Raw genomic sequence first — 13,663 nt, forward strand, 5'->3', positions numbered from 1 at the left:
TTTACAATAGCAAAGACATAGAAACAACCTAAATGTCCATTGACAGATGAATGGATAAAGAAGATGTGGTATTGAGAGATGAATAGATAAAGATGTGGCACATATATACAATGGAATATTACTCAGACATAAAAAGAAACGAAATTGAGTTATCTGTAGTGAGGTGGATGGACCTAGAGTCTGTCATACAGAGTGAAGTAAGTCAGAAAGAGAAAAACAAATACCGTATGCTAACACATATATACAGAATCTAAACAAAACAAAACAAAACAAAAAAACGTCATGAAGAACCTAGGGGCAGGATGGGAATAAAGACGCAGACCTACTAGAGAATGGACTTGAGGACACGAGGAGGGTTAAAGGTAAGCTGGGACAAAGTGAGAGAGTGGCATGGACATATATACACTACCAAATGTAAAACCGATAGCTAGTGGGAAGCAGCCGCACAGCACAGGGAGATCAGCTCGGTGCTTTGTGACCACGTAGAGGGGGTGTGATAGGGAGGGTGGGAGGGAGGGAGACGCAAGAGGGAAGAGATATGGGGATACATGTAGAGCTGATTCACTTTGTTATAAAGCAGAAACTAACACACTATTGTAAAGCAATTATACTCCAATAAAGATGCTAAAAAAAAAAGACTCCATGCTTCCACTGCAGCGGGCATGGGTTCGATCCCTGGTCAGGAAACTAAGATCCTGCATGCCCTGCGGGGCGCCCCCCCCCCAAAAAAGAAAGAAAGATATGTGTGTGTTTGTATATACACATACACATACATACAATGGAATATTACTCAGTCACGAAAAAGAATGAAATAATGCCATTTGCAGCAACATGGATGGACCTAGAGATTATCATACTAAGCGAAGTCAAGTCAGAAAGAGAAAGACAAATACCATATGATATCACTTATATGTGGAATCTAAAATATGACACAAATGAACATATCTATGAAACAAAAACAGACTTACAGATATAGAGAACAGGCTTGTGGTTACCAAGGGGGTGGAGAGGTGGGGGAGGGAAGGACTGGGAGTCTGGGATATTAGCAGGTGCAAACTATTATGTATAAAATGGATAAACAACAAGGTCCTAGTACAGCAAGGGAACTATATTCAGTATCCTGTGATAAACCATAACAGAAAATATGAAAAAGAATATACATATGTATAACTGAGTCCCTTTGCTGCAGAGCAGAAATTAAACACAACACTGTAAATCAACTATATTTCAATAAAATTAAAAAAAACTTCTCAGCAAAAAAAGGTATAGGAGGAAACATCCTCAATATAATAAATAGCTACGCAACACCTATAACTAAAAACGTGATTAATGTTGAAATATTGGATGCTTTTCCCCTAAGATCAGGAACAATCCAAAGCTATCCACTCTCACCACTTCTATTCAACATTCTACTGGATGCCCTAGCCAGTACAATAAGGCTGGGGAAAAAAATGGCATAAATGTAGGAAAGGAAGAAGTAAAATCATCATTATTTGCAAATGACTTGATTGTATATTATAGAAAATACTAAGAATTTTATTAAAAACTTACTTTAAAAAGTGAATTTAGCAAAACTGCAGATAAGAGGTCAATATGCAAAAACCAACTGTATTTCTATATATAGAAACAATTAGAAAATCTAATTAAAAGGCCCTAACACTGATTAAATAATACACATATACTAAAAATGTATGTTGGGCCCTCTCAAATTCTGGTGAACAGGTAGGTTTTCAACCTAAGGGAGACCTAAAAGAGCTGATGTTAAATGTAAATCTGTATCTGCAACAACAATAATAATCACAGGTACCAAATATTGAGAACTAACAAAATGCTAGGTCTGTGCTAAGAGTTTTACATGGATTATCTCAGCGTTATCTAAGAAATTATTATCCACATTTTTACAAGGAAAATGGGCTTAGAAAGATTAAGTAACTGAATCAAGGTTATACAAATAATAAGTAGGGAAGCCCAATCGGTAATCAGGTCTTTCTGGTTCCAAAATTCATGCTCTTAGCACTACATATAAATATACTATTTGAGTATCTTACTAACACAGAAAAAAATTTTTTTTGGTGTGGAATTGGTAGAACTCTATTTTATCCAACACTCACTGTGATATTTGGAAGATTTTAAGATTTACATCATTTGAACCCCACCTCCAAATTGTTTTGAACGTAAGTACTAACATGAACATCAACTAACCTCACTTTCCAGAAAGAAAAAAACCAATGTCTTAACAAGGTTGGCATTTGGACCTTGTCGTCCCCTTCTTTTCATCATTCCATCCTCCTCTGGATCTCGACGACTGAAGAGCCTATGATAATATATGCAAAATACTTACTTTTAAAACAAAAATTTCCTAATTTAAAAAAAACTGTCTGAATTCCATATTTAAGCATTTAACAAAGGGGTACATGGGAGCTGGGTAGGTACAGTATTTTCCAACTTTATACTAAGTAATTGCTATAAACCTTTTTCATTTCACACTTGGTGGTACTTCTAAATCCTTTTAAATTAACTTCTCATGTTAGTTGCATTGTGAATTACTTCTTTTTAAAACCCTTACTGCATTTTAAGCAAGCGTTTCTTTTTATAAAAGTATCACAATGACTAACCTATACCATTTATGCACATAAATCTATGATAAACATTCTTCTCTTTAAAAATGACATGTCTTTTCCTTCTATCCTGCTTGCACAATTTATCCCAAAGTCTGAACTTAGTGGCCTCTTTCTACGGGTATCATGATCATTCTTTCTTATAAACAACAAAAGTTATCACTGGATAACAATGAATAGAAAACTGTAGTGTAAATGTTTTACATCATGTACTCTTTCTAATAAATGCTTCACCCCAAATGAGCATTTTAATAAAATCTTTAAGATTTTACAATCTAAAATCTTACAATTTAGTCCAAGTGGTTCAAATTGTTCTCTTTAAAAGCCATTACATAACATTTACTAAATATTTTCAGTGATTAGATATTCACACTATCTATACTACCTAATCTGAGGTGTTAAACAGCAACATAAAAGAAAAGAGACTAAAGGATTCCTGTGGTTCTTATATCAAACCGTTATCAAAGTACTCGAAGTAAAACCTTTTATTATTTTGAAAAATATTTTTTTTGTAACGCAAAAATAGGCTTAAGACCAGTACTGAATAATTTTTAATAAGTTATATTTATATATATTTTAATATGAATGATAACACAATAAATTACTTCCATTAAAGTATACTTTAGACAAATGAACAACAGAAATACAGATTTACTTTTTGTAGAGAAATTCTCCAGCTGCTACTGCTACTGGCCGATGAGCTGAATAAACCAGATGATAGACATTTTCACAATCTTCTGCAGTAAGAACTTCTTCACTACTCCTAAGAAGAAATAAGCAATAGCAGTTTTCAAAGTAATGTTGTAATTTTAAGCATACTGATTACAAAAATTCATATTCACACATTAAAAAATAGTACACTTCCACTTTTAAACTTGTGTTTAAAAAAAAAACCTTCATTAAGAACTTCTGTTGAAAGAAGAAATCAACCTTATTTCATTATTGTCTATCAGTAAAAGCATCCCCTGACAAAACAGCTGAGTATTTTGTTAACATCTAAGATCAATGGGAGGTAAAATTAGAGTGAATACCGAGTATAATGAAACATATACTAAGAGAAATAACAATGTGACAAATATGCTAAAGGGAAATGAAGACAAAATAATATAAACTAACGTAGGAAAAAAAGTGGTGGTATGCTAAGAGCTTAGAGTTAATAATCACAAAGAACATTTTGCATGTATTTCATAGTAATATTAGGCAAGAGACAATATTGCAACATTAAAATATACTAACACCCCAGTTATCTCACAATGAAGAATAACACTTCATCCACCATGTATTAAACACCATATAAGGCAATGCAAAAGCATTTTAGCAAATAATTAAAATTTAAGTGCCAAAGACCTTTACAATGTATCATTAAAAAAATCTTACTAAAATGCAGTGCTCATTTTACTGACCTTATTTTAAAAGAACAAAATAAACCTAACAAAATCTTGGTAAATCAAAGTCATTATTAGGCCCATCAACCACAATACCCCAGGGTAAACCTTGTTGGGTGCTTCCATAGTGGGACTCTGCATTCAAAGCCCTGACCTCTGGCACCTCTTTCCCTCCTAATATGCTTTTAGTCTACTGTGAGATAAACAATCTAGGTTTTTACCATTATATGTAAATTAGGAATCATAGGACCACAATCAGAGAAAAAAGCCTAAGGATAGTAGATGGTTAGTTCAGGAGCTCAGATCCTTTTTGGTTTTCTGCTGTGCACAAGGTTTCCAGAAGTCTGATGTCTAAGGAAGTATTACTTCTTTTTGAGAAAAATGAAACCAAAATGTTAAAAGTTTGAAAAGCACTTTAATTTAAATTAACTCGATGTGTAATACTGGATCATTTTTGGAAAAACCACTTGTGCCATCTTATAATAAAATATATACATATACATATATATTGAATCAAATCAGTGAAACTATAGTAAATGTGTAGTAGTTCACTCATTTTAACCAATAAGGAATGTTCCTGACAAGTTTCAGTTATTAGGTATATACATGGCTGAATCAACAAAAATGGCCATTACCCTTCATTAAAATACCAGAAACAACAAAAAAAGATGTCCACAGGGTATTACGGAGGAAAAGGGGAGAAGCTGTAGAATTATAAGTAGGATACTATTATTTTCTTATTTACTTCAGGATTCTTTCAATATTTTTATAACGTGCATATAATAATTTATAATTTTTAAATCTAATTAAAAATTAAAGAAAAATGCAATTGTTAAGACTGCTCAAAATCCCCCCAGTTAAGGGAATTCTCAGAAAATGTCAGTGTATCTAGAGCTGCCTTCTTTTTTTCTGATTTTTTTTAAATTTAATTTTTATTGTATATTGGAGTACAGTAGATTTACTATGTTGTGTTAGTTTCAGGTGTACAGCAAAGCGATTTAGTTATACATATATCTATTCTTTTTCAGATTCTTTTCCCATATAGGTTGTTACAGAGTAGTGAGCAAAGTTCCCTGTGCTATACAGTATGTACTTGTTGATTATCTATTTTATATATAGTAGTGTGTGTATATTAATCCCAACCACCTATTTAAATTTTGAGGTAGAGCTGCCTTCTTTTTAATGCCTGCAATGTAGTCCATTTCATATAAATGGCGTTAATAACCATGCTCCTCACACAGGACTGCTGCATTAAATGAGATAACCCCTATGAGGTGCTTCTATTAGTTATTATATATAAATTTAATTCTTCCTCTATTAATAATCATCTAGAATATTTCCAAAATTCTATTACAAATAGTACTATGTTAGAGAATGTAAGCATTTTATATTTTGAATAGATACTGCCAAGCTTTGCTCCAAAGAGGTTATACCAATTCATAGTCCCATCAATAATGTATAAGGGTCTGTTTTTGCATAGCCTTACCAACGTAGTGTATTACCAAACACATTTTGTATCTTTGTCAAGCAATAGGTAAAAGATGGTCTCATTTTAATATACATATCTCTAAGTATGGCTAAACAACTTTTCATATGTTTAAATTTTTATTTTCTTTTCTGTCTATGATGTGGTTCCTAACTTTTGACTCTTTTCCTATTGGGTTTCTGTTCTTTTTATTGATTTATTGAAAGTGACTCCTATGATGCAAATATTTGCCCAGTCTGTCATTTGTTTTCTGAGTTTGTTTATATTTTATGTCATATACACATTTCTAGTTTTTTTCTTCTAGTTTTTCATGTAGTTAAAATTCAGTATTTTTTTTAATGTCTAGGTTTTATGTCATGCTCAGAAAGACATTGCTCAGTTTACATATAAAATATAAATGTTTAATCGTCCCCTAAGTTTTCATCTAGCACTTTAATGGTCTCATTTATCTACATTTAAACATTTCATCCACCTGGAAATCATTTCTATATAAGGTCAAAATATGAATCCAATTTAATTTCCCCCCAAATAGAACCTAAGTGTCACAAAACCATTTATTTTCTGATAGGAAACGACCCTTACCCTACACTAGGTTCCTGGATGCATTTAAGTTTGTCTCTATTCTTTATTCTGTGCCATTGATTTGTCTATTCACATACTAGTGCCAAAATTTAAAAGTTACTATGGTAGGGGTAGGGAGGGATAAATTAGGAGTTTGGGATTAACATATACACACTGCTATGTATAAAATAGATAACCAGCAAGGACCTACTATGTATATGTATAACCGAAACAGTGTGCTGTACATCTGAAATTAACACAACACTGTAAATCAACTATACTTCAATTTTTTAAATTAATAATAATAAGTTACTGTGGTTTTACAATATAGTGACTTAAAATCATACCGGGTAGTCGTCTCTCATTAGTTTTTAATCAGAATTTTGCTGGCTACTCTTACATGATGACTTTCCCATACATATGAGTATCAGAATTAGCATGCTATGATTTTTTTTTGAAAAGGCCCTTTTGCAATTATTTGGATCATGTTAACAACCTAAATGTCCATTAATAGATGAATGAATAAATAAAATGTGTTATACATACAATGGAATATACTGAGTCTCAAAAAGGAATAAAATTCCGATACATAACCTAACATGGATGAACTCTGAAGACATTATGCTAAGTGAAATAAGCCTGCTACAAAAGGGCAAATATTGTATAATTCCACTTATATGAGGTACCTAAAATAATCAAATTCAGAGATAAAGAGTAGACAATATGACTTAAAATCACACTTGGCAGTCGTCTACAGAGTATCAGTATGGGAAGATAAAAAAGGTTCTGGAGATGGATAATGGTGATGGCTGCACAACAATATGAATGTACTTAATTCCACTGATCTGTACTCTTAAATATGTTTAAATGGTAAATCTTGTATATATCACCACACCTTTTTAAAAAGAAAAAAGTTAATTCCATCACTTTTACATTTTAACATAATAGAATACGTTTTAAATTCAGATTGTTTACAGATAAGTTTCAGTAAATACTAATTTCTGAAAGTGTGACAAAGGACTTCCCTGGTGGTCCAGTGGTAAAGAATCTGTCTTACAATGCAGGGGACACAGGTTTGCTCCCTGGTCAGGGAACTAAGATCCCACATGCCAAGGGGCAACGAGCACGCCACAACTACTGAGCTCTCGCACCTCAACTAGAGCCCGCGTGCCGCAAACTACAGAACCCATGCACTCTGGAACCCGTGCGCCACACCTACAGAGCCCACGCACCCTGGAGCCTGCGCGCCACAACTAGAGAGAGAAAACCCGCACGCCACAATTAAAGAGAAGCCCACGCACTGAAACGAAAGATCCCAAATGCCTCAACAAAGATCCTGCATGCTGCAACTAAGACCCAACACAGCCAAAAATAAATAAGATAAATAAATAATAAATAAAATCTTAAAAAAATAATAGTGACAAAATATGATAGGCATATTTAACACATTCAAGTGTTTAACTTTATTTCAAGAGCATCTAGAGACAGTAAAATTGAAAGGAAACTAGTCAAGAGAATGAGAACTCATGAATTCCTAGCTCAGAATTTTCTAGTCCAATGGTTCTCTCTTCCTGTTTTCTCAACTTTGCATGAAAAAATTAAACTTCTTGCTGTAAAACCCCAAGTTATTAAAGTTTAGATCTAAATAAATTTAAACCAAGTATTCTAATGTATTATTTAGATAACTAGACATTAGCGATATGCAATAAATACATACTTACTGTTGGACTTCCCTGGTGGTCCAGCGGTTAAGACTCTGCACTCCCAATGCAGGGAGCCCGGGTTCGATCCCTGGTCAGGGAACTAGATGCTACATGCATGTTACAACTAAGAGCCTGCATGCCACAACTAAAAGATCCCACATGCCGCAACTAAGACCCAGGGCAGCCAAATAAATAAATAAATATTTTTTAAAAAACATACTTACTGTAAAACAAGAGTGAGTAATTTTATTGCTTGTACTGCAACATCATATTCTTTGTCAAGGGTCATAGACACAATTCTATCCTAAGGACAAAAATAATTAAAATATTCTTAAAGGGAAAGCCAGAAAAAATACTTTCAAATAACAGGTAATTTTTAAATACTTAGAGTAATACTAACCTTGAACCGACTGGTAAATAGCTCCAGTTTGGAATTAAGCTCTTTGTTATAATAAAGCCCTTGTAGAGCAGTGAGACATTTGAGTCTTACCTCACCTTGCTGAATGAAACAAGAAGAGAAAATGCATTAAAACTCTGCATATTTTCAACCTGAACATTCAAGATACTTACAATATTTTCTACTTTAAATATGTTCTATACAATAGCATTTCTTCGGAAACTCTCATCTTTGATAATGCAAAAATAGGAATCAATACATAAACACTTAAAACTAAATACCTTTGGGGTTACTACTGCTGTGGGTCAAATGAAAATTTTTTCAAAGCAATACTATTGTGAAAGACGATAGTAGCATATTTCACAGTAAGTTTTCCTTTACAGAAATTAATATTTGTAAGGAATATATACAAAGAACTTCAAGGCTTGTGAAGAGGCAGACTAAGAGAAAGGTAGATTAATTAAAAAAAAATAAAAAAGGTCAGAAGCCAAGTTGTAACTTATAATCTGGCTAAGATACATGTTTATCAAGAGAATCAAAATTAAAGAAATTTTAAAATGTATAGAGCACTTACATATTAACAGAGTAAGAATTCTTCTTACTGCTCTAAGAAATGTCTCACCACTACCACCATCGCCTACATGATCCAATTGTTTCAGTACAAAAATTGTTTCAAGATTGAAGGCTAAATCAGTCACCAAGATTCAAAAAACTAGGGGACTTTATGTGATAGAGACCATATTTTCATGGAGCGGACAGAAAAGAATAAAGGAGAGAGGCCTATAGGAATGTGCTCCCAGTTTTACCTATATGCAGATAAGTCACTATGAATGAGAGCAGCAGATAGCTATGCCTATGTGTAAAAAGAAAAGCAGTCTATAAGGCATATCTTACCTTATCATGCATAGTCCAACCAACATATTTTAAATAACTGTCATTAAGAAAGGCATCACTATACATTTTCATCCAAATGCCAATTTCTTCAATGCAAATAGCTCGGATTTCAGCTATTGCATCCCTGCATGGAGGAAGGAAAATTATGCATATTAGTGCCAGTATACCACAGGACTTGTGGTTTATTTAAGCAGCACCAAATACTCCATACCTACTATGAATATACCACTACCTTAAGTATTACTGGGGATTTAAATGTAGAATTGAAGCATGGCCCCCGAATGCCAAGAGCTTACAGTCTAGTTGTCAAAGCATAATTATCACCATATAAATATTTAAAGTTAAATAAACCTACAAACAGAATCCAATCCCCACCTTTTATATACCATGCCATACCCCAGCCTTTGTTCACACCTCCTGGGCATGGTGTGTTCAGACAGCAGGAACACTAGTCTGGTTAGATAATATTTTCCAGGTGAGAATTAGTTACACCTAATATTGAGGCCAAGCTCAATTTGGATTTGAATGTCAGACTAAATTATTTTGAATTCATCCTGTAGGTAATGGTAAGTCATTCAAGGCTTTTGAGCAGAAGAATGATGCAACAAAAGAACATTTTAAGACAACTGCAATAATCTCTAGGCATGAGAATGACGAGAGAACAGACTAAGGTAATGGTGACAACAGAAATAAAAAGGTAAGAATAGACAAAGGGATATTACAAAGGAAGTATTAACCTGATTCAATAACTGCCAAGTTAAGGAAATGACGGAGAAGTTAAATAAACATGCCACCAACATTTAAAGAATAGGTTACAGCAGAAATGGTGGTAAGATTACCTATTTCTTTCCTCTACTCATTCAAAATAAGGGAAACATCTCACTTAAATCTATCCAGCTTTTCCCACTAATATTCAAATGGAAGAGGAAAGAGTCAGGAATCAGAACGTACAGTCTCTACTAACATAGTACCTCCAAAATCAATTAAGTATTCTGTACCCTGACTCCTAATAACAGCAGTAGCTTCCATTTTCTGGGCATCTACAAGTCAAGCACAACATTACCCCATTTTCAGATAGAAAACAAAGTTGAGAGCAGTTAAGTAACTTGCATAGAGTGTCTCAATCAGTGGAAGAGCTTAGATTCTAACACTGATCTTACTCTAACACGATTTCCACTAAATTTATATTACCTAAACCTCTAAATATCCAAACTTGAACAGGATAAGAGTTACATTAAAAAACTGCCCTGACTTACCGGTATCTATGTACAAACACTCCCTTAAATATTGCATTCATCATATTTTCTATTTCATCTTGATTTTCTTGAAGCTGAAAAGAACACATCATTTCTTTTCAATTGTAATGGAAGAGAACCAAAAGGACATCTAAAAGTTGTTACAAACACAAATGCAGGTTTCTCCGGTGTTTTGGTTATTACACCCAATTCCTTTTTTTTTTAACATCTTTATTGGAGTATAATTATGCTTTACAGTGGTGTGTCAGTTTCTGCTTTACAACAAAAATATGGAACACTTCACGAATTTGCGTGTCATCCTTGCGCAGGGGCCACGCTAATCTTCTCATTCCAACTTTAGTATATGTGCTGCCGAAGCGAGCACCCAATTCTTAATTCCACTAAACGAAAAGTGTCCACATACAAAAATTAACATCTGTTGTCTATTAGGTAGCCACAGTCCCTTAATACCTGGAATATTTGTACTTGGTTTTTAATGTTTAGCTGGTAGACTAATTTTTTAAATGGTCACATATTTTCATTGTATAAATGTACATAAAGAAATCTGTTATGTAGTTTATTATAATACATATTATATAACATATAATCAAAAGAGCATAACAATGTTTCATTATCTTGGTCTGTAGCATCTGAAAAATAAGTCATGTTAACTAGTGCCTGCTAAAAGAACAAAAACGATTTGAGTAAAATAACTTGGCAAAAAATTTGTCTCCCTGCTAAATATTTTTGAGGGAAACAAGGCTCACTTGAAATAACCAACTAAACATTTCAAATCTGGGTTGACTTATTTACTCCCATATATTTTCAACTCAGAGTTTGATAGTTAAGAGAAAATTGTTTCAGAGCTTGAGAAGTACAAGGAAAATCTTTCACACGCTAAGTATTAATTAGCTTTTAGATTATATTCTATGTTTCTGTAAAATGTTTTTTTTTCTTTTCATGAATATAATCTCACATTTCCAAATAATGCTAACAAGGGCATGCACTTGTATTAATTAGCACAGTCAAAGGCACAGGTGGTCTTTCAACATGTTTAAAAACTTAACCCACACTAGAAGTATTAATATCTTATATTTGTACAAGAATTTTAAACTCAAAACCCCTTTTTACCTATATCCACTCATTCTATGTTCAGAATCTTAGAATCAGGCCATAATTTCATGCATTATGTTCATCTAATAAAGCATCCAATGCAATTTATTAACTAAGTTAAGGGGCAAAAAGGTCAATTCTTCATTTCAACTACAGTTGACCCGTGAACAACGCAGGGGCTAGGGACGCTGACCCTCCACACAGTTGAAAATCCAAATAAAACTTATAGTCGGCCCTCCGTATATGCAGTTTCTCTGTATCCACAGTTTCTCCATATACAAGGTTCCACAACCAAAGATTCAACCAACTGTGGATCATGTAAGTACTGTAATATTTACTACTGAAAAAAATCCAAGTATCAATGGATTTGCACAGTTCAAACCTGTATTGTTCAAAGGTCAACCGTACGTGAAAAAGATGAGGAGTTTAGGCATGGTGGAAATGTGGGCAAGATTTTTCTGGCTTCTCTTGAGCAAGGGGCATTTTAAAAAGTTATTGGCTATCTCAGAAATAACCAACTTTTAAATTATAGTTACCACTACCCCCCAAAAAATGTCAAAATCAAGTAATACCACGGCAAATATTTTAACTCAACTGCATTACTAATATTTCTGAAACAGCAGACTTTGCCTATTAGAAATAAAAATAAACATCCCCAATATCAGATAGCAAAATATTACATCACCAATGAAGGAGGAATTTAAATCAAAAACACAACATCAAGGGAATTCCCTGGCGGTCGAGTGGTTAGGACTCGGCGCTTTCATTGCCAGGGCCTGGGTTCAATCCCTGGTCAGGGAACTAAGATCCCACAAGCCGCACGGCATGGGGGCAGGGGAGACAACAACAACAACGACCAAAAAACACAACATCGAAAGATTTTATTTATTATTATTTAGCATAAAACTGAAAAAATATATTTTCCTCATTCAAAGTTGAATTTGGTGGTCGGTCATTAATGTTAACCAAGTGCCTCTTACACTATAAAAAAACCAAAAACACAGATTATGACAGCATAAATAGCTTATAAGTTATTTTTCAAAGTGACTTTACATAAGTGAAACCTCATTTCATCCTGACAATAAGCTGACGGAGGAAGTTAGGAGAGATATTTTCACAGTAGAGATGAAAAACACTAAAGCATTAAGCAGCTTGTCAGACTGGCCCAGGACTCCTTATGTGAAGCCTTGAACTCTTAATCCTAGTCCACATAGAAAGAATATATACACAGAAGGTACTGTTGGCATGAATAATCAACAAAAATAAGTTAGATGTATAAACAACCTGAAACATGTTGTTTAAATTTTTCAAAAAAATTTATCCGATGAACTAGCAAAGTTATATCATAATTAATGGTGACCAAGTTAGTTACAGATTAATAGCTTAAATATTCAGTGCAAAAGTGTACATACCTCTTTCCGCTTCTGTAGCAGGAGTTCTAGCCTCTCATTGGCTCGTTTTCCAATCATTTTATTCCGTTCTGCCTCATATTGTCTTTGTGTATTATCCATATTAATGCTAAGATTTAGTGCCACATTCACCAAAGCTGTCATCAACTTCATAGCTATTTTTAAATGGAAAATGCTGAACTTAGTCTCACAGACACAAAAATTTACAAGTTAAGATCAATTTAAGAGAAATTAAAAACAAGATGGGCTGTTCCACTTCTAACAGAAAAGAAAAATATAGCTGCTACAAATGACAACAACAATAGTAAAACAACAGCTAATGTGTATTGAATACTTACTATATGTCAGTTACCTATGCTAAATACTTTTCATGGATTAACTCCTAATCCTTACAAGAGCCCTCAAAGTTAAGTATTATCCTCATTTCATTCATGAAGAACCTGAAGCTCAGGGAGATTAAGAAATCTGCCTCAGACTACACAGTTCATATACATAGTTAAACCAAGATTCAAAACTAGGTAATCTGACTCTAGACTATGCTCAAATCCCACTATACTATGATATATATGTCTCCTACAATGACCTTTTCCAGAGACCACGATTCACCTTCTAAATAAATTTTGATTCATACAGCAGTCATTTAGCTATCCAGTAACCAAAGGGGGAGGGAACTTAAGTGCTTTTTATCAAAGTACAGTGTGTAGAAATGTTGAACAGTTTTATCAGTACTTGATTTCCTTTAATTTTACTCTATTACATATCATCATAAAGACAATGGTGCGATTATGAAGGACAGATCTAGATAAAAAGTCAAAAGTACAAAGAGTAAAATATCACTCAATAAAGTGCTTTTTATCAGAGT

At 33.6% G+C, this 13,663-nt stretch overlaps 1 protein-coding gene and 1 pseudogene across 5 annotated transcripts in view; both read right to left on the minus strand.

The window, feature by feature from the left end:
• STAG2 (STAG2 cohesin complex component) overlaps positions 1-13,663 on the minus strand; it is a 115,654-nt gene that overhangs the window by 40,542 nt on the left and 61,449 nt on the right. For all 5 annotated transcript variants that reach the window (XM_060002829.1, XM_060002826.1, XM_060002828.1 and 2 more), the window contains 7 exons: positions 12,805-12,956; positions 10,301-10,374; positions 9,045-9,168; positions 8,154-8,252; positions 7,978-8,057; positions 3,274-3,381; positions 2,203-2,314 (listed from right to left, as the gene is read on the minus strand). In XM_060002829.1, the coding sequence (XP_059858812.1) occupies positions 2,203-2,314; positions 3,274-3,381; positions 7,978-8,057; positions 8,154-8,252; positions 9,045-9,168; positions 10,301-10,374; positions 12,805-12,956 (749 nt within the window). The remainder of the gene's footprint in view (positions 1-2,202; positions 2,315-3,273; positions 3,382-7,977; positions 8,058-8,153; positions 8,253-9,044; positions 9,169-10,300; positions 10,375-12,804; positions 12,957-13,663) is intronic.
• LOC132419137 (U6 spliceosomal RNA) lies at positions 10,564-10,664 on the minus strand (annotated as a pseudogene).

This window comes from Delphinus delphis, chromosome X (assembly GCF_949987515.2).
Source record: "Delphinus delphis chromosome X, mDelDel1.2, whole genome shotgun sequence".
Classification (NCBI taxonomy): Eukaryota; Metazoa; Chordata; class Mammalia; order Artiodactyla; family Delphinidae; genus Delphinus; species Delphinus delphis.